The sequence below is a fragment of the Adiantum capillus-veneris genome, chromosome 10 (genome assembly GCF_014529385.1).
Source record: "Adiantum capillus-veneris isolate H3 chromosome 10, ASM1452938v2, whole genome shotgun sequence".
In the NCBI taxonomy this organism is placed as follows: Eukaryota; Viridiplantae; Streptophyta; class Polypodiopsida; order Polypodiales; family Pteridaceae; genus Adiantum; species Adiantum capillus-veneris.
In genome coordinates this window covers 75,211,558-75,234,049 of record NC_140940.1, presented here as the reverse complement: position 1 = coordinate 75,234,049, position 22,492 = coordinate 75,211,558, and the positions used below count along the sequence as shown (strand labels likewise).

Here is a 22,492-nt window from a genome sequence, read left to right as displayed (position 1 = left end):
TTTCTATTTTTTCTAAAGTGGTGTTCATTCTCTTGTGCCCACCCGCGAGAGAGCCATGAGCATGTTGCAATATGGACGTCCTGAGAGAGGGACACACATAGACGGTGACGAAAATACAACAAACCTTCACGAATGAGATAGTTGTTGGGCCCTTGGGGAGCAAGAGCCTGTAATCATTGCTTACTAAACTCGGAAAGAGACACCCTTAATAGAAACTGTGGATCTTGACTCAAGAGGCAAGATCTGTTCTTTGCGACTTAACGCATCTGCAAAAGGGTGGTTAGCTTTACCAGACACATACTCAATCGAACCACCAAATTGCTCAAAAAATTGTGACCACCGTGCTTGGCGATCACTCCAATGTGCACTAGGCATAGAATGTAGCCACTTGAGGGCTTGATGATATGTGCGAACTGTGAATTCTCTACCATACAAAAAATGCTTCCAATGCTTGAGAGAGTGAATAACATACACAAATTCTTTGTCATGAACTGAATAATTCTTTCGGCACTATTTAACTTCTGACAGAGAAATGCAACTGGACGGCCATACTGCTGAAGCACGCATCCGTCCATACCTCAAAGGGGTCGTCCCAAGAGGCAAAGATGAGACAGGCACTTCTGTCACCGCAACCTTGAGAGTCGAAAAAGCCTCAATGGCTGCCTCGAGCAAAACAACGCGTTGTCTGCGAGTTTTCACCCCTTTCAAAACATTTGTCATGGGTGCGGCAATGCGTACAAAATTCTCTATATATGAACTATATGCTTGACATAAACCAAGCAGTTTTGGGCAAATCCCAATTACGAACCTGTTTTACCTTTGCGGGATCAAGCTTGCCACCTTCTGCAGAAATGATATAACCCAGATAAGTAACTTCAGTGAGAAAAAACTCAGATTTCTTAGCTGCAATGTACAACCGACACTCATCGAAACGGGATAAAACCTTTTCAACATCCTTTTCATGTTGTTCCCACGATGCAGAAAAAATGAGAATATCATCAAGAAAGATAAACACACACGCCAATTATATCGCCAAAACGGCCTACCATGAGACGTTTGAATGTACCCACGACACCTGTCAATCCAAAAGGCATAACCACATACTCTCATTGCCCTTGCTCTGTGCGAAAGGCGGTCTTGTAGATATCGCCTTTAAATACCCTTAACTGATGGTATCCACTTTTGAGATCAACCTTGCTAAAAACCTTTGCCCCATTGAGCCTATCGAGGATATACTCAATGCGAGGCATCGAAAACTTGTTCTTGACGGTCATCTTGTTCAAAGCTGTAAGCAACACACAAACAAGACGAACCATCCTTCTTGCGGACAAATAAAATAGAAGCAGCAAAAGAACTTACACTAGGGCGTATGAATCCTCTGGCCACCAACTCCGTGAGTTGCCGCTCTTACTCTTCTTCTTGGGTCTTGTTCAAACGATAGGGATCCTTAGTAACTAGCTGTGCCCCCTTCGTGAGTTCTATGCGATGGTCCTCCAGCCGCTCAGGAGGGAGACGGGGTGGAAGATCATCCTGCAAAAAGAGGTGCTCATACTTGGTAAACAGACCTGAATACCTTTCTGGAGCCTTGAGTAACTGGAGAGGCATAAATCAATGCTGCTTGTGCTCCTCTTCGTAAATCACGCTTCGCCTGCACATGAGAAATGAGAGGTAAAGAATGAAGACCCTTCTCACCACGAATGATCACGAGAGAGTCACTTTTGGCATTTAGAGTGAGCATATTGTCTGCCCACTCAATGAGAGGGTTATGTTCACGAAACCATCGAATGCCCAAAATCATATCACATCCTGAGAGAGGAGACACAACAAATCTTCGAAGAAAAGAAGCTTGTTGAACACTGAATAACATATCAAGGTACTTTTGTGTAATGAGAGAATCCATACCGGGAGCGAAGCCCGACACCTCGAGAGGAGTTGTTGGGCTAACCTCCAAGCGGACTTTTTCTATAAGAGAGTCACCAATCACATCATGTATACTACTTGAATCAAACAATATGACAAAACGCTGACCCTTCACATGACCATAGCATTTAAAGAGAGACTCATCAATGTGTGTGTCAGAGACATGTGGAGAATCAGATTGGTTCACTAAAGTGCTTGTGGTTTGGGTTCTTTAGGTGGTGTTGTCTTAGGACATGCCTTCTTTATATGATCCTTGACGTGACATTGATAACATCGACCTTCCTTTGCATAAATGATTTGTTCTTCTCGTGTTATGTATCCTCCTATAATTCCTTGTGCAACTTTTTCATCTAGGGTTAGCTTAGGTTTAGCAAGTATTTTAGCTTTACCCTTAGATTCATTTTGAGAGTTCTTTTCCGAAGGATAGAGGAAGATGGACTAGAAGAGTTATCATTCTTACCGTTCTATGGATTCTGAGGAGTCTGAGAGGTACTGTGAGAAGACTTGTGTTCTCCTTAGGCTTTCCTTTGTTGTGCTTCATCTCTTGCGCGAGAGCAATCACTACCGCCTTGTTGAGATCTATGGGGTCGAGGACTTCGACATCGAACTTGATATACTCGTCCAACCCAAAAAGGAATGCCTCTTTGTGCTCATTATCCAATTTTGTAATTAGGTGTCAAGCTGCAAAACACGTTTAGAGAAAGACATAACTGGCATACCATTTTGCTTGAGATTGCGCCAATCTTCTTTCAACCGCGCTAAGTATGGAGGTGGCATAAACCGCGCCTTGAGCTTGTCTTGGAAGTCGGCCTTACTGAAAGAAAAGGACACGCCTTCCTTAGCTTCCTCTAGGTGCGCGGTCAACTGCGCCTCTTGCCACGCGTGATACCAATGAATGGCGTCACCGGCAAGATACATGGCTACCATCAAAACTTTACTATTCCCTGTTTTCTTATTGTCGCAAAGTAAGCATTGAATTGATGCAACCAAGAATGAATAACATTAGCATCCATCTTATCCTCAACTTCTCAGTGACGGGGTTGTTGGAATCTGCATCTCTACTTGTGCTACCTGATAAAGTGTCAACGTCCTTGATTGGCTCAGACTTCGAGGTGAGTACCTGTAGGACCAACTTCTGCATGCGTTGGTCTCTCTACGTCTCACGCTCTAACTTATAGCCACTCGCTTTTCTTCGGTCGTTATGCGTTGAGCTTTGCGCGCTTGCTCGCGCTCAAGCTCCATAGTTGCCTTTCGTTCTTTGGCCGCACTCTCTCATTAAGAACGGAAGGCTCTACCTTCCATAAGAACAAAAGGAACCTTGAGCACAATTCAGAGCACTCATCTTGAGCAAAGCGCAAACATTCATTCCGCTGCACTTAACATTGGTATCAGAGCTTTGGCAATGTTCTGTATCACTCAAGGAAAGAACCACAAGAATCACAAGAATTTTTTTTTGCTTCTTGTGGTCGCACGAACCCAAGTTCACTTGGGCGTGTCGATTCCTAATCGTGTTTTTTAAGAGTGACAGGAATCCCAGGAAAGAAGGGCTTGTCCAACCTCCCCTTGTGCCTCTTTTCACTCATTGAGAGCGGACCGTACACTTAGCAGCCGGCCAATCGACGTGAGGTGGTAAAAAGCAACCTTGGTGTGAGCGCAAGGCCGCCAAGGGATGCACCCGTGGAAAAGAGCAGAACTCGGGTGAAGAGAAGATCCTTCTCGAACTCGGCTTGCAAGCGAAATAAAACCTCAAAAACCTCAAGAACCTCAAGAACTCAAGAACCCAAAGAACCAAGACCCCCAAGAACCCAAGTTCCTCGTGAACTTAAGAACCCAAGACCACAAGAACCCACGACTTCAGAATGGTCATCACTTGAAGGGGAATGGATACTTCGCTTGGAGGTGATGAGCATGAGAGAGGCGAAGAAGAATTTTCCCCACCAAGAGGTTTTTTTGACCCTCCCCCTTTCCCATCTACGTCAAGGATTGCACTAACTCCTATGGAGGAGTTGGAGCAGATGTTTATGGAAAGGAAGTTAGAACGCGAAGCAAGAAATGCAGAAAGAAAGGCAGAAATGGATCGCAGACACGCAGAAAGAAAAGCAGAAATGGAGCGCAAGCACCAAGAAAGAATGGCAGCCATAGCGCGTGAGTGCGAGCAAGCACGCTTGGAAGCCAAAGAACAACAAGCCAAATTGGATCGTGAGCACGCAGAAAGACAAGCAGAGAACAAAGCAAGACAAGCAGAATTTGATCGCGAGAACAAAGCAAGAAAAGAAAAGAGCGACCGGCACATGAAAGAGTTCTTGTGACTCTTTTCTCAAGTGCAGGCACAGATGCAAGAGATTCAGGAGACGGAGACTCTCTCAGTCTCTTCTTCTCCAAAGCATGACACAGGATTTGTATGATTATGAGAAGCATGATGATTTGGATGATAATGATGAGCATGATGATTTGCATGATCAAGATGTGATTTCTCACAAGCATGATGGTTTGCATAATCAAGATGTGATTCCTCACAAGAATGATGAGTTGCATGAAGATGGTGTGATTCTTCACAAGAATGATGTGTTAGTTGATACTTTCTCTAGTGAAGCTAACCTCATTGCAGATTTGATCAGTCACGAAGACCCGATCTTGGCTCTCGAGCTTAGGTCCAAAGAACCCCCTCAAGAAGAACCGATCTTAGCTCTCGAGCCTAGGTCCAAAGAACCCTCACAGGAAGTTTTATGTGTTCGCATGATTAGTACGCACGCATTGTTCGAGTGTTTCATCCGTGATCGTTTCCTGTATTTTAGTCAGCGTCTTTATGTGATCCTTTCTCCTAGGCATGACATGTTGTACGTTGAGTACGTTTCACTCATGAAGGAGCACGAATATATGCAGATTGTTCATGAAAAGCTGAAAAGCATTTTTGTAAGGAAGTCACATTCCATGTCTCTTCCTTGGCATGACACATTCGTAGAACGAGCACATGAAAGTATCATGGGCATTTCCATTGTGAACTGCCACAATTGATTGCGTTAGATCAGAAGAGAAAAATTCGATCTCATTGTTTGCATGTGTGTGGTGAACGGTTTGGCACTCCATCTATTGGTTCATTTGCATTGCATGCACAGTCTTTGAGGAAGACAAGATTTTTTCCACTCACTTTACATGAAATGGGTATGTTCATGTTTTTGTGTTGGAAATGGTTTCAGGAATTTTCAGCCATGGAGATTCTTGAAGAAGAAAGAAGCATGACTCTAGACGAAGTTGAAGCATTGAAGGAGCCACAAAAGACTCTGTCGCTTTCGGCGCGGCCCAAAGAAGCAAGCGTTGCAGACCTTTATGAAGTTCAAGTACCGCACGACCCACACATCAGAGTGGGCCGGCGAAGAGTCCCTTCCAGGATTCCGGATGTTATTGGCGATCTCCCTCGACGCCATACAGCTCGGTACCAGTATCTCACTTTGAAAAGGAAGGGATGTCACGTGACACATCCAACCCTACGTGTCCGTGGACAAGCTACAGCACGACAAGGGTTCAGTCAGTCCAGTCATTCTAGATTTAGAAGTGATCTGGCACTTTTGTGAGTCTATTCGTAGACCGTGCATGCCCAGTCACTTAGTGTAGATGCATATCCTCTGGTTGCACATAGCATGATCATAAGCATTCACATCAGAATCCTTCAGGGGAATTTTCCAGTGCATTTAGCCTATTTTTGACATTTTTCACTTATTATTTTTAAGTGACTTTTGTTGGAAAGTAGGTAGGGCAAACTGAGTAAGTTTGTATATAAGCAAACCTAGACTAGCACTAAATGGCAGAAGAGGCAACAGGAGCCAAGCTCAACAAGCAACTTCTCAAGCAAGAACCTTGGTGGTTTCCCCTCCAAGCAAGAAGGACTCAACACCTGGCGTTTTTCTCATCTGAATCAGCCTTGCGTTTTCAGCATTTGCATCACCGCCAGCAATCTGCAAACACCAGCGTTTTCAGCCCTTGCCATCGCCAGCAGATCCCCCATGCCTAGCGTTTTTGGTCCTTGCAAGGACAGCCTCAGATTTCAACCTTTGGACCATTGCGGCAGGTGATTTTCAGCCATAAAAGACCATCAGTTTTCAGCCTTAAGACCTGCAAAATTTCAGCGACAAAGATCAGTAGAATCAGCCCCAAAACTAGCATTTTTGGATTTGTAGCAGATTTCAGCCCATAGTGTTTTTGGACAGCAGATAAAAGATTGCAGATTTCAGCCCTTAAATCGGTTTTGCCATCACCGTCATCATCGCCGACATAGCCTGGACTTGCATCAGTCACATGCATTCCCATTGTACCAGTTTGTGCAATCATAAGTAGACCACTCTCACCGACGAGAGTGGGGCCTTCGGAGGAGGGTCTTACAACGTCTCTGGTGTCGTATCTCTCTTCTCTCTCTATCTCTCAGTCTCATACACTTGCACGCACAGTGTCCATTCACTTTGTTTGTGATCATAGCACTCTCTCATTAAGAACGGAAGGCTCTACCTTCCATAAGAACAAAAGGAACCTTGAGCACAGTTCGGAGCACTCATCTTGAGCAAAGCGCAAGCATTCATTCCGCTGCACCTAACATCTTTCTTGGGTTACCTGGCACTCTTCAAAAACATGATAAGAAATCAACACACCCAAGTGGACTGGTTACGTGCGACCGCAACAAGCAAAAAAAATTCTGGTTCTTTCCTTGAGTGACAGAACACTGTCAAAAAGCTATGATACCAATGTAAGGTGCAACGGAAGTGAATGTTGATATTGCTCAAGATGAGTGCTCCGTATTGTGCACAATGCTCACAAACAAAGTGAATGCTACTTTGAATGAAAGCACTGAGAGAGAGAGAGAGAGAGAGAGAGAGAGAGAGAGAGAGAGAGAGAATACGACACCAGACGGTTCTCAAACCCTCCTCTAAGGGCCTCCATCTCTATGGCGAGAGAGGTCTATGCTATAGATTGCACAATTCTAGTACAATGGTCTAGATGCAATGGACTTGCTGTCGATGTCGACGACAATGATGATGACGACGAGGACAGCTGAAAACTGAAAACGCTAGGGCTGAAAATGCTGAAATCTGGAAACTCTGATCTGCTGCTGAATACAAACACTATGTCGGCGAGGATGGCGAGGGCGACGACTCGACGACGACGCGCTGAAAACGCAGATGCTGAAATCTAAATACAGCAGGCTGAAACTGAAAACGCTGGCTGATCCGATGGTACGGTGAGGATCTGTTGCGGGTAGGTGAGATCTGCGAAGCTAAGGGGTCAATCTGCAATGGCTAAGGGCTGAATACTGAAAATGCTAACCTGTATGGCTGGATCGGAGTGCTGATGACTGAAAACGCTAGGCAATCTGCAAGATGCAAAAATGCTAGGCTTGATCTGCAATCTGCAAACGCCAGGTGTGCTGGGATCTGAAAACGCTAGCTGATCTGGGATGTCCAAAAATGCTAGCTGTCTTGATGGCTGAAAGCACTGATGTTCTCTGCCGGTCTTGCCGAGAAGATGCATTGCAAGTTGCATGAACTCCATTTGCTGCTTCTTCTGCTTTCTACTGAGCATCCCTCCTTTGCTTCTATAGTTGGATAAATCTGGGTGGAGCAGTCTCCCCAACAGCCCCACGACCTTGTAAAAATAGCATCATAAATAAATAAATAAAAATGTCTGCAAATGCCTGTTCCCAAACTACCAAGGGATTTGGGTGTAATGCTTGGACAATGCACATGTTGGGTGGTACTGGGTTGTGCAATCAGAGGATATGCAACTACTCTAAGTGCCTGGACATGCACGGCCTATGCACAGGCTCACAAAGGTGCCAAAACACTTCCTAGGCTAACCTGAACCCTAGACCTGAGATAGTTTGTCCACATGCACATAGAGTTAATTGTGCATGTGACACAAAATAAGAGAGTGTATTTAACTTGGATTGGTGTATTGTACAAGATATTTTTGAGACAGGATTTTATAGAGGCATGAAGTCTTTTTCAAGAGCTAGTAAGGACCTATATCCATTACTTCAGTGGACAATATGTGACTAGTCTCTATATAGTGCCAGCTCAGCCTCCCCTACCATTGCCATTGATGTGTCGATCCCAATCTTCCACCATCGCTGCCAATATGATACATGATTCCACTGAAAGACTACACACACGCAGATCACATGATCACAATGGTCTAGTTATTGAGCATTTATGCAATGCCCTACATACTTTGGCACATGTTTAATAGAGCCATATGCAAAGGCTTTTCTGAGAACAGGAGCACTAACACCATTGCGCCAATATTAAAGGCTAGGGATCCTAATATCCTATGCTCCCTAGTAACTCTCGTACCACTATCATAGGCCACACATTGGCCAAGCTATACTCTTTTGTCATCAAGGATGACCTGAGTCATTGGGCAGAGAGAGTGTGTGTAAGCACGAGGACATGCTAGAGTTAGGAGAAGATTCTCTATGCTTCACCATATACTTACACTTTGAGCCATCATTGATGAGGGTGGTCAAGCACATAAATGCATATTTACCACTCCTCTGGATTTTTGCAAAGCTTTTGATATAGAACCTAGAGCAAGATTGATGCATAGATTGTATGAGTAATATGTTTTTGGTGAGATATCATGGGGTATCTTGGCACTATGAGACGATGACAAGTAGAGTGTGTGCACGATAGGCGCTATCAGAGATGGTTCATTCCAGCGTTGGAGTGATGTAGAGATGTTCTCTCCTCCTCTTTTCGGTTTTTACATTGATGAGATATCAGACTATATTGACAGAGAGGGAGATAGAGGTACACAATTGTCAGGCACTTGAATACCCTTGTTGCTTTAAGCGAATGATATTCTTCTCATTGCTGCCTCACCAAAGGGGCTACAGGGACGGTTGGATGCATTATAGAGCTATGCACATTGCATTCACTACAAATTTATTCGTGAACCTTGGCAAGACCAAGGAGATAATATTTTAACACCACAACACAGTGGGTGGGGTTAGAACCAATGTTTCCTTATGGTCAGGAAGAGGTGGAGTATGTAGAGTCCTACGCATATCTGGGATCGTTTAACAGGACCCTCTTTCTCTATGAGAGAGGCAGCAGCTTCGAAACGGACATGAGGATATGCAATGCTTGCACAGTTGGAGTGGAGGTGCTTACCGGTACAGTTTCAGGAGCCCTGCACTAAGCTATGGCTGTTTGATACAATGGTGATACCCACATTATTGATGTAAGAGTGTAGATGTACTGTTAAAAAAGTCTTAGGTCCCCAGTCACAGTTTTTGCAGCATGCCTTGGCCAATGTCCCTCGTTATGGTTTTGTGTTTGCACTTCCGAATTGAATAAGGACACTTAGTTTCAACATGCTGTGATTGAGTTGTGCAGAATTTTCCATCACAAGTTGAAGGTTTGTAGGATTACCTTCAGCCTCCTCGAAGTGCACTACTCTGCTTGTTTTGGAATCCACACGATACTCAAACCTGAAGATTTCCCAAAAAGCCAGGATTAGCGAGGTAAGACGATTGCAATTTGACCACATGAAGAGGGGCAATGTCTACAACCTGTTGGCAAAGGAGACTTGTATGGGAGAAAGTTTACCACTCCTGGGGGTATTTACAAGAACAGTCACTATTTCGTTCTTGCGGGTGCTGGCCAAAAAACAATCATATTCACTTGCAACTCTGATGGACAAAAAATTGTCATTCAATTCACTTAAAAATATCCGATCAATTGCAGAAAGGGATATGCGCCGCTTCAAATTGCACCATCTGTTATCCAGCATGTACAGAGCAGCTTCTGTAATAAGTATTATCCGTCGCTTCATTTGGCCATCCCTATTCACTTTCATAATGCTGTCTGCAAAAAGTACCTGCTTGTCCCCTGCATAATCAATCAGATATCCTGCCTGTTGCCATATGACCTTCGTTCTACCGACAGGACCACTTCTTCAACATTATTGTGACCCTCATTTAACATTTGCACTTTCTCCTCACCAAAACTTTTAGCAGCTAAGTAATACAAGTTTTCATTTACCCTGCATAGTTTCCTTTGCTAAAATGTGCTTAGCCCCCATAGTGAGGTCCAGCATGCTCAGCAACAGCTGCTTATTCTAAGCCTCTATAAACAACATTGAATCTGAAGTTGAAACAGTGGGGTAAATGAACATTTTTTGTCTGGTCCTAGTCTTTCTCAAACACTTACTATTCACAACAGTCAGCTGAAATAGCAAGAAGGCCCTCCTTTTCGATTACAGGAAAGCAAATTTCCAGCTCCCTGGCAGACCTGCAGTTTTTGCTAACAACATTTACCCAAAATTTCCTTAACTTCTTTGGACCCTCTAAACTCTAAGATGGTACATGTAGTGTTGAGGAAATCAGCTTAAGCTTCCAAATTTTACCCTTGCAAGAGCATCTTTTTCAATAAGGTAGAATGTGCGTTCTTTCACCAGCAAGTTGATAAATATAAATTAATTCCCAATAACCACGATACAAAAATTCAAGCCTTTTTATTATGCAACAAATTATATTAGGCATAGGTATAGAAAACATTCATTGGTGGACTAATTTGCTTGTCAAGTAATCAATATGGCTTGAATGACGAGGACTAAAAATTATATAATGCTACCTTGATAGGCATCACAAAAAAATCTCACTATAAACGAAGTGTATAGTTTGCATACAATGCAAGACACATTAAACATATGAACTTTAGGTCACACAATCTTGCAGACAAGTAAAAGTTGTGTAAACTTTAAGGATCATATATTAGCAAAACCTTCACACAAAGGATAAATGGCCCAAGCCCAAGAAGTTGGAAAATAGAAGGTAGCAAAGGCTATACATAGAAAGGAGCAGCACTAACATCAGCCCCCTCGAAGGCATTCATTCTTGAATTTAAATCATGGCTGATAGTCTCAACATTCTGGGCCAATATCCCCTCAAGGCCTCATTAGACCAGTTACCATAGTCAAATGTTTACTCTATACCAAGCTGAACTTCCACCAATCAATTTTGCTAAGAGGAGGCAACACACGAAGACGATGACAAAATTACAAAAGACCCTCACGAATGAGATAGTAGCTAGGCCCTTGGGAAGCAAGAGCCTGCAACCATTGCTTACCAAACTCGGAATCTGCATACTTGTTCTTCATGTTGTCAAAAGAGACTCCTTGAATGGAGACTGTTGAACTCGACTCAAATGAGCCAAGATCTGTCCTTTGCAACTTAACGCATTTGCAACAGGGTTTACTTTACTTGGAACATACTCAATCAAACCTCCAAATTGCTCAAAAAACTGAGACCACCATACTTGGCGGTCACTCCAATGTGCACTAGGCATGGACTGAAGCCATTTGAGGGCTTGATGATCAGTACGAACAGTAAACTCTCTACCATACAAGAAATGCTTCCAATGCTTGAGAGAATGAATGACAGAGAGAAGTTCCTTATCATACACGGAATAATTAATTTCAGCACTGTTTAACTTTCTACTAAGAAATGCAGCTAGACGACCATGTTGTTGCAGCACAGTCCTATGGCGACGTTGCTCGCATCCGTCCATACCTCAAAGGGGTCGTCCCAAGAGGCAAGGATAAGACACGGAGCCTCAGTCACCGCAACCTTGAGAGCTTCAAAAGCCTCAATGGCTCCCTCGGGCAAAACAACGCGCTGACGGCGAGTTTTCACCCCTTTCAAAACATCACTCATTGGTGCGACAATGCGTGCAAAATTCTTTATATGCGAATTATATGTCTGGCATAGACCTAAAACAGAACGCACATCATATGCAGTTGTGACACCGTCTGCCGAAATGATATAACCCAGATAAGTAACTTCACTTTAAAAATATTCTGACTTCTTAGCTACAATATATAGCTGACACTCATCTAAATGGGCTAAAACCATTTCTACATTCCGTTCATGTTGTTCCCATGAGGCAGAAAAAATGAGAATGTCATCTTACACCACTTTGCTGCTTCACATAGGTCTATGGCATACTTGTACGGCTAGTATGTCTCCGGGCTGGCCACCCATGTATAGGTTGCACTTTTGTCCAGCCGCCCGCCCAGTATGGACTCCCTTGGGAACTCATATATATGGGGTCAGGGAGTACCCATTCCACTTTATACAAATATCATCTGGAATTGTACGGTCTTCTGCTCTAGTAGTCATGAGGGGCTGATAGCCCCCTCTTCCCCATACCAACGTTTGTTGTGCCTCTCTCTCTCTCTCTCTCTCTCTCTCTCTCTCTCTCTCTCTCTCTCTCTCTCTCTCTCTGTGCACACGCGCATTCACATGGTATCAGTCGCTAACGTTGGGGAGCACATCCTACAACGATCAGCCCACATACATCCAGCGATCAACCTTTAGAGCATTTCCATCGCGAAAACTCTTCACAAGGCTAGTGATCATCAACACCCCATCAGTGTTTTCACCTCAGCCATAGCGTTTGGAGGTTTAACAGTGTCTTTGGGGCATCTAGCTGCGTTTCCACTAAGACACCTGTGTTTTTTTCCCTCTCGGGCCCCTACGATCCTATTGTGCTTGTTTTTTTGCAATCGACTCATCGCTTGCTCCTGGCATGGATCCCTCTCTACCCCCTGGGCCCTCCCCCCTCATTGCCATGCTCTTGCGGTTTGCAAATGAGGGGGAGCATTGGGCTTCCCACCCACTTGGTCATGCCTACACCAAACCGGCTTGGCATCTGGTGCCTTGCAGGGCCTGATCCTCTTCATTTCCATCAGAATATAGCCAACAACTACTGCTGTTTTCTCTGTTTTCAGCCAATCAAAGGTTGTGGCATTGATTCCCCACCCTCCCCAGACCCTCTGCACCGCTCCGGACCTCGCCGAATTCGCTGGACAGCAGCATTTTCATCACCTCATAGTTACGTTTCTAGGTGAACAGAAGCCTCTTGGCTTGTGTTTTTCACAGAGGATGAAGTTACCTCCTGCCGGGACGCCACCAGATGATGGTCCATGCGGTCTCTCAGTGACTCCTGCAATACACGGTAGTTGCGACATCGGCTTGATCATCTACGGGCGTACGATCCTTGGGAGATCCATTCATTCCAGCCATCATTCAGCGGTTGCGGACTCTAGAGGGGGTGGTGACTCATGGTTTGTTTTGGACACACCTATGCACTTATCAGAGGAGTTCACACGAGATATGGCCATGCTCATGGCATATGGGATTCCGACATTCCCAAAGAAGACACCGCCATCTTTGGTGGACAGACACTTACCACTTGACCTCGACACGTCAGAGCAATTGCTTTCACAGGAGCATCTACATGAACTTAGGGAGAGGAACTTGGACCTTTGCTTGAACAGGTTCATTGCTTGGATCTACAGACTAGAGTGGGACTTCAATTCTCTAGACTCTCTTGGAGAGTTTACCCGCAAGATGCGGGAGATCAGGCATCCCGCGAGTACATCCGGAGTCACCCGGAGCTTGGCTTGGATGGTAGTGCGATTGCCCTTTTACACTCCTAATCATTTGGATTGCTATCTTCAGAGTTTCTTACACTCACCCTCGGTAACCTTACAACAGACTTATCCCCCGACCTGGGTAGCAGGCCACTCCAAGCTCATTTACATTGAGAGCCACACCGAGATGCGGTTTGGTGGCGTTATTGGCGCAGATTTTGTTTTGGTTGACACCGGAGGATTGGAGGCAAGAGATACAGGCAAGACTGGGCAGACAGACTGGTTTGGCCTTCTCTCTTCTTAGAGATTATCAATAGCGCGGACTGCTCAGTCTGGCTTCCCTACTTCTACAGGATGATTACGGTGCAGACAGCTTGGTCTCACCGCACCTCTTCTCAGAGGCCCTTCACAACGCTGACTGATGAGTCTCGCTTTCCCCTTATCTTGGATTACCCTACCTACTGCCAGGACACCATCAAGTGGTGGTCCGTGCGGTCTATCGATGACCGCTGCAGCTTACGGTAGCTTCACAGCACAGACTGTTTAGTCTAGCTTTCCTTGTTTCAGAGGATGTTCACGGCGCAGATTTGGCCTTCCTCAAGTTTTACATAGCTTAGCCACCTGCCCACACTAGGTTACAGGTTCATGCATTGACAAGCTTCCAGTCATTCTCATGACGGTTCCTCGGCTTCTCCATTTTCTCCAGACGGTTTGACTACAGACACCACAGATCCTATTGGGCAGGACACTTGCAGGACTATTGGCACTTCTTTTACGACAAGGAGTTGTTTTTTACACTCAATTCGAGACCTTCTCGCAGTATCTTCACCCTGTATCGGCGGAGTATAGCAGTTTGCTACACTGCTCATAATAGCACTTTACCATGGAGATCTCTCGAAGGTTGGGACACCGCAGACTGCTGCTACACTCATGGAGTATCCTTCAATGGACATGGCAGCAGACATCTTCATCATTTGCTTCACGCGGTTTGTTCGGCATCAGGTGCTAAGAGGGGGTGTTAGATTTACACCACTCTGCTGCTTCACATAGGTCTACGACATACTTGTACGGCTAGTATGTCTCCGGGCTGGCCACCCATGTATAAGTTACACTTTTGTTCGGCCGCCTAGTATGGACTCCCTTGGGCACTCATATATATGGGACCAAGGGGGTATCCATTCCACTTTATACAGATATCATCTGGCATTGCACAGTCTTCTGCTCTGGTAGTCATGGGGGGTTGATCGCCCCCTCTTCCGCATACCAGCATTTGTTGTCTCTCTCTCTCTCTCTCTCTCTCTCTCTCTCTCTCTCTCTCTCTCTCTCTCTCTCTCTCTCTCTCTCTCTCTCTCTCTCTCTCTCTCTCTCTCTCTCTCTCTCTCTCTCTCTCTCTTTTCTCCGCATGCGCGCACTTTCACAATCTAGAAAATAAACACACGCGCGCCAATCATGTCACCGAAGCGACCTACCATGAGACGGTTGAACGTACCCACAGCGCCTGTAGATCCAAAACGCATAACAACATACTCCCATTGCCCATTGCCCCCCCCTGTGCAGAAAGCGGTCTTGTAGATGTTGCCCTTGAATTCCCTTACCTGATGGTACCCACTTTTGAGATCGACCTTGTTGAAAACCTTCGCACCATTGAGTCTATCGAGGATATACTCAATGCGAGGCATCGGAAACTTGTTCTTCACGATCATCTTGCTAAGTGCCTTGTAATCTACACACAAACGAATCTTTCTTGCAGACAAACAAAATAGGAGCAACAAAAGGACTTACACTAGGGCGTATGAAACCCCTGGCCACTAACTCGGTGAGTTGCCGCTCTAACTCTGCTTCTTGAGATTCTTGCGGTTCTTGAGTTCTTCTTTAGCTTGCAATCTGTGTTCGAGAAGGATCTTCTCTTACCCGAGCTATCCTCTTCCCTGCGGGCGCACCCCTTGGCGGCCTTGCGCTCACACCAAGGTTGCTTTTTCCCACCTCACGTTGATTGGCCGGCTGCTAAGTGCACGGTCCACTCGCAATGAGTGAGAAGAGAGCAAGGGGAGGCTGGACAAGCCCTTCTTTCTTGGGTTACCTGTCACTCTTCAAAAACACAATTAGGAATCGACACGTCCAAGAGGACTTGGGTTACGTGTGACCGCAACAAGCAAAAAAAATTATGTGGTTCTTGTGGTTCTTTCCTTGAGTGATACAGAACACTGCCAAAGCTCTAATACCAATGTAAGGTGCTATGGAAGTGAATGTTGAACTTTGCTCAAGATGAGTGCTCTGAACTGTGCTCAAGGTTCTTTTAATTATGGAAGGGAGAGCCTTCCGTTCCTTTAATGAGAGTGCAAGTGATCACAAACAAAGTGGATAACATTGTGCACGAAGGTGCTGAGACTGAGAGATAGAGAGAGAAGAATACGACACCAGAAAGTTGTCAAACCCTCCTCCAAGGGCCCTTCTCTCGTTGGCGAGAAAAGTCTGGTACAAGATGCTGATGCAAGTTGCGAAGCTATGATGCAATGTGTGTCTAGGTCGGAGACGACGGTGACGACGAGGCCGAAAATACTAACTGTTGGGGGTGCGAGATCTGCTACTGTTCATGCTATTGGAAATGCGATGTCTTGTTGCTGAAAATGATGATGTCATGCTGCTGAAAACATTGGCTTACTGCTGCAAAAACGCTGAATATTGTTGCTGCAAAAATGCTATCTCTGCTGTCCTAAAATGCTGAAACGCTGTCTTTCAAAAACGCTGGCCTGCTGGGTGCAAACATGCTACAATGCAGGGCTGATCTGAGGGCTGAAAGTTGCTGATGCTTAATGCTAAAAACGCCAGCTTTACCTTGAGGGGAAAAACGCCAGGGGTTCTTAGTGATCTTGCTTGAGAAGTTGCCTGTTGAGCAATGCTCCTGCTCCCTCTTCTGCTGTGGAATGCTAGCCCTAGTTTCCTTATATATTATCTCATGCAAATTGCCCTACCCAGTTCCCAACAAAAGTCACTTAATAAATAAGTGAAAAATGTCAAAAATAGGGAAAATAGGTTTAATGCACTGGAAAATGCTCCTGATGGATTTTGATGGTAATGTTGATGATCATGTTGTGTGCAACCAGAGGATATGCATCTACTCTAAGTGTCTGGACATGCACGGTTTGCAAACAGACTCACAAAAGTGCCAGATCACTTCCTATTCTAGACTGACTTGACTAAACTGAACCCTGGTCGTGTTGTAGCTTGTCCACGGACACATGGGGTTGGATGTGTCACGTGACATTAGCCCAAGCATCGAGAAATAGCATGTTGATTAAAGCCCCATGCTAATTTTGCTTGATTTTCCATCAGTTTTTGCTTAATCGCCCTTGATGCCATTCTAATAGAGCCTCTGCTATGTGTGAGTTTGTGAGTGTGTGTGTGCCCTTTTGGAGCTTCATCACGCTTGTGTGTATATTTTGTGTGTGTGTGTGTGTGATCTTAATGAAAAAAAGGAGTGTGTGTTTATGTGTGTCAACTTTCAGTGGTTTCGACCACTTCAAACAAAAGCTTTTAAGGTTTAATTTTTATTGGAGCCATTAATACTGCCCACGGGCTCACGCCATCGAATTCTTCCTACAACTTGCACCCTAAATCAACCTATGCTCTGCGCTAATTGAGACGCGATCCTTGGATACCTCGTCATCATCACCATCGAGGCCGAATACCCACGGGCCATTGCAGCACTGCTCTTTAAACAGTCCTCCTCCTTGTGTTGCCAGCTTCGTCATTTTTCGCTCGGAGCTCGTCCTCAACTACTGCGCGCTCCGCAGCCCATGCTATGCTCCTGCCCCACAAACTAGCCTTACAGCGCTCGCAACTTCTTCTTTTTGGCTTAATCCATAATCAATTATTGAGACCCTGTTTTCCACGGTGATGCTTCCAATGTAAGGTGCAGCGGAAGTGAATGTTGAACTTTGCTTAAGATGAGTGCTCCGAACTGTGCTCAAGGGTTCCTTTTACTTACGGAAGGGAGAGCCTTCCGTTCCTTTAGTGAGAGAGTGCAAATGATCACAAACAAAGTGAATGACACTGTGAATGAAGATGCTCAGACTCAGAGAGAGAGAGAGAGAGAGAGAGAGAGAGAGAGGAATACGACACCTAATGGTTCTCAAACCCTCCTCCAAGGGCCCCCCTCTCTATGGCGAGAGAGGTCTATGCTATTGATTGCACAAATCTGGTACAATGGTCTAGATCCAATGGACTTGCCAACGATGTCGACGACAATGATGACGACGACAAGACGGGCTGAAATATGAAAACGCTAGGCGCTGACATCTGCAAATCTGCTAACTGCTGAATTCTGACACTGTGTCGGCGAGGACGGCGATGGCGACGACGATGCGCTAAAAACATAGATGCTGAAATCTGCAGACAGCAGGCTGAATCTGAAAACGTTGGCTGATATGACGGTACGGCGAGGATCTGTTGCGGGTAGGTGAGATCTGCGAGGCTAGGGACGGGATATGCTGTGTCTAAGTGCTGAAAACTGAAAACGCTGAGGCAATAGGTTGATCTGACGCCAGCAAACTGCAACACGCTAGGCTATCTGCAGTCTCTAAAAACGCAAGGAAATTTGTAGCCAAAACACCAAGGCTGATCTGGTATCTCCTAACGCCAGGGCTGATTTGGTTCTGCTGAAAACGCTAGGCTGAAACTGTAGCCAAAACGCTGGTCTTGATCTGTTGTTGGTTGGAAACGCTAGGCCTCCTGCTGGTCTTGCTGAGAAGGTGCATTGTAAGTTGATGGAGCTTTTGTTGCCTCTTCTGCCAGAAAGTGCTAGCGCTAGGTTTCTTATAAATTAACTTAGCAAAAGTGCCCTACCCACTTTCCCAACAAAGTCACTTATTAATAATAAGTGAAAAATGGATAAAATAGGGAAAATGGATTTTGTGCACTGTAAAATGCTCATGATGGGTTCTGCCTGTCATGCCGATGATCATGTTGTGCGCAACCAGAGGATATGCAACTACTCAAGTGCCTGGACATGCACAGCCTGCGCAAAGGCTCACAAGGTGCCAGAACACTTCCTAAGCTAACCTAGACCTGAAGTAGCTTGTCCACATGCACATAGGGTTAGATGTGCACGTGACATCCCCTTCTTTTTAAAGTGAGGTACTGGTACCGAACTGTATCGCGTCGAGGGAGTGCACCAACAATTCCGGGAATCCTACGAAGAACACTTCGCCAGCCCACTCTGATGCGTGGGTCGTGCGATACTTGAACTTCATAAAGGTTTGCAATGCTTACTTCTTTGGGCTGCGCCGAAAGCGACACAAAGTGATATGTGGCTGCTTCAATGTTCCAACTTCGGCTATGGAATTAGGTCCACCTTCTTCCAAGAATCTCCGAGGGGAAAATATTCTGAAACCATTTCCAACATAAAATCATGAACATACCCATTCCATGTAGAGTGACTGAAAAAATACTAGTCTTCCTAAAAGATTGTGCATGCAATGTAGATGAACAAAGTGACGGAGTGCCAAACAGTTCACCAATCACACGCAAAAATGGGGTTGAAACTTGACTTTCTGATCTAAATCTATCAACTGTGGCAAATCACAATGGAAATGCCGATGCTTGATGGTCAATCTTTCTTGTGCTCTTTCTGAGACTGTGTCCTGCCAAGGAAGAGACATGAAATGTAAATTCCTTGAATGCAAACTTTTTTTCTTTTCGAGAGGAATCCGCATACATCCGTGCTCATCCATGAGTGAATCATGTGCTCTTGGATTAGAGTGGGTTTTTTGGCATCATTTGAGCGTTTTTGCTCACTTGTTCGTTACATTGATCGCCATATTTGCTGATACTTCTCTTAGACAGCTTATGTTGTATTTTGACAGTACTTGGTGTATAAGTTAGCCAGGCTTTGGCTATTGTTAGTTGATCGATTTTACTTGGTCTTGTCACATATTATCGCCATGGATTCGGCATGTACATCATTGTCAGGGTTTGTGCTTTTCCATACAAAGTTTGATGGTTCAAACTTTGAGCATTGGAAAGTAGGTATGCATGATGCATTGACTCAGTTCCACCAAGTGTTGCCACTACAGGGCATGGATGCTAGGCTAGAGTCTATGACTGACGATTAGTGGGAGGACTTGGATGAGCTTGCACGTTCGACAATCATGTTGCACCTTGGTGAGTCTGTCTATCGCATTGGTTTCGATGCATGTACAGCTAGAGAGTTATGGCAAAGATTGTGCAATGCTTTTGGCACAAATGAGTCTAGAGAGATGCCTACAGTCAAAGGACAATCTTGCAGACATAGAGATGTTGTGTGTTGGCTCATACAGGGCATGTACGTAGGCGTTGTTTTCGGCGGATGAGACAGGGCAGGAGACAGCACAAGAGGGATGCTATCACATTGAATGTCGTGGGAGCAGATGTAGTGTATGTGGCTACGCATGACAGAGATGTCACCTTTGCTTTCATGTTTACTCTTGACTTTCTTATGTCGGTTTTTTACGACACATTACCTTCGCATTGGATACTAGATGTGAGTGCTAGATTTCATGTCAAGCCGAGTCGTGAATGGTTTAGCACATATGCTAGTGGTATGCTTGGACGTGTGTCTAGCTGATGGTTCAGTGCATGTTATAGTTGGTGCAGGTGATGTCAGACTTTTGTTGCCAAGTGTGCATCATATGTGTTGCGAGATGTACGCCATGTGATAGGTTTGATGCAGAGCTTACGAGACAGTGGATGCCAGGTAGTACTGGACGACATAGCTTTAGATTGCATCGTAGACAGCTACTCATAGCAAGAGGTGCTAGTGTTGGCACGATTCATGCAATGCGAGTATGTCACGTATAAGACGGCACAGTCTTCGTGAGTACGTAGCCATGCACAGAGACGAGGCATGTCTCCTTTGCGGATAGGTTGCATGATGCTCCAGTTTGTGAGCATGTTGAGCCAATTGTGCAGACAGTTGTGCAGCAGGGCATGTCATTCGTGGATACGATTACGGATATGGATGGCTTGAGTGCTGAGGATTCGGTCATGATTCAGTCATTCATGGATATGCTTAGGCTAGAGGCTGATGAGTGTGAGTTAGAGCTAGGCATTGCTCTTGCCACACAGGGTTTAGGACATACAGATGCTCTTGGTGCACATGTGACATGCGATGGACACGAGAATGGATTCCAGGAATCGAAGTTTGGGTGTCAGGGTGATTTCCATGAGTGGAGTACTGAGCCAGATTTGACTGAGATGGTGAGATTGGCAGAGATTACCAGGGTTGCATCAGCATTTAGGAGTCTCATATACGAGATACTAACCTCGAGACCGAGATTGCATTTGCAGTAGGTGCATTTGCAGTGGGAGCAGTCAATCGTGCAATGACTGACACTTGCCTTGAGCATAGGGGCACTTTGCAACATATGGTGAGATACCTGCAGGATGTGTGCGGCTTTAGTGAGGAGTATGGTGTCGATCGCTCTATACTTCCTCTACAATTAGAGCTGGATGCACACAAATTCAGTGAGCCAGTGGACATTGGCTAAGGTCATACTTGTGATGGCCTTGTACAGATTTTGTACGGTTTTCTTTTCCCTCTCACGGCCACATTGGCCTTTACGTGGGAGGTTGTTGGGATAAAGCCCCATGTGGCCGGTTAGGCCAGGTGCCCGCCCACTATACTTATTCAATATGTACATAATAGAATAAGGGGGCTCACATGTCGAGAGTGAGTTTTAGCCCTTGCAAACAGAAGGTCTCCTCTTCTCCTCTCTTCTCCATTGCTGCACATACTCCCGCTCCCACTCCAGCTCTCGCACTTCAATTGGATGAAGCCAAACAGAATATGCACATCAATCCAGTGTACCCAAGGCATATAGTTAGCGTTTTGAGTCCTAATGAAACCTAGACACAAACCTACATTACATTACTCTCTCTTGGCATTGCATACGCCAATTGGTCACCCCTTCCAACTCCAATTTTAAAGGTTTCATTCTAGTTTTTCCATTCAGCTTTCCTTTGTTTGTTGTGATGACAAAAAAATTATCATAGTTCCATTGATTTGCCGCATAGGCCAAGTTCCACTCTAGAAGACATTATCAAAATTTCTCTCTCTTTCTATCGCCCAAGTGTGGCAAATTGGTTATCCCAAGTTCCCTCTTGAGCAACAGGTGTTGAGTTCAAGACCTGACACATAAATCTTTGAGGTTTCATTCCTAACAAATTAAAATTTCCCCTCTCTCTCTCTCTCTCTCTCTCTCTCTCTCTCTCTCTCTCTCTCGGATGCATTGTGGACTCCAAGCCTGTGTGCACATATAGATATCGATATAAGTGCACGATAAAGCATTGGAGAGTGTAAATTTTTGTATTGCATTAAGACGCTCACTAAAGATATGAATGCGAACCTTGTTTGGTGAGAAGCTTTGCGATCTGATGGTTGGAAGCGACATTGAGGTAGTCACCATGGAACTGCTGATTATATGCGGAGGATCGGCGCCGTGCTTTTATGCCCATGAAGGGCTCCTGTGTTTCAGTGTTCTTGCTCAGCTCAGTCCGAATGGGCTCTTCCTCTTCCTCCTCACCTGGCTCCTCCTGGGGAAGCACCTGAATGGACACACGCCTTCTCCCCATCGCCATTGCTAGAGTGGGGTTTTGTTGCTTGTGCAGAGGAGAGATCGTCAGTGGGACACAGAGGCTTCTCAAAGGTGTATGAGTTCAATTCCCAATCTCTTCAAATTCCGAAAGGAGTGCTTCGTGGAAGCAAACTCAGCCTATGGCACAACATGTAGGTTGAACATTGCATGGCCTTAGAAATGCACATAATCCAGCCCATGAAATGGCTACATAAGTAGTCCTTAGGAAAGGCTTGGATTTTTGGTGCAATTGTGAACCATTGGATAAAGATTGCGGATTAATGTCACATGGCAAGAAATTCTGTGTTAATATTTTTCCTAGGTCTTTGTGAGAGGTGTTGACATTTGTGTAGCTCTCTCGTTAAAGAGGGCCATTGAATATTGGATCTCACACAAGCTTAATCGTCCTCTTTCACCTTTTTTTTCTCAATTTGCTACAATGCTTCCATGTGGTTTTTCAAGCATTATTTTTTATGTTTTTGAAACATATATATTATAAATAGTTTTATATATTGTTAACTTTTTTCAAGAAACGT

At 45.0% G+C, this 22,492-nt stretch overlaps 1 protein-coding gene across 2 annotated transcripts in view; it reads right to left on the bottom strand.

Moving 5' to 3' along the window:
• LOC147449083 (myosin heavy chain-like protein) overlaps positions 1-22,115 on the bottom strand; it is a 34,597-nt gene extending 12,482 nt beyond the window's left edge. The window contains exons 1-3 of one of the 2 annotated variants that reach the window (XM_086521659.1): positions 21,729-22,115; positions 9,479-9,797; positions 9,339-9,397 (exon numbers count right to left, since the gene is read on the bottom strand). In XM_086521659.1, coding sequence (XP_086377785.1) covers positions 9,339-9,397; positions 9,479-9,797; positions 21,729-21,960 — 610 coding nt within the window. In that variant the 5' untranslated portion in view covers positions 21,961-22,115. The remainder of the gene's footprint in view (positions 1-9,338; positions 9,398-9,478; positions 9,798-21,728) is intronic. The other variant, XM_086521660.1, reaches the window with a different exon arrangement.
• Positions 22,116-22,492: the final 377 nt, after the last annotated feature.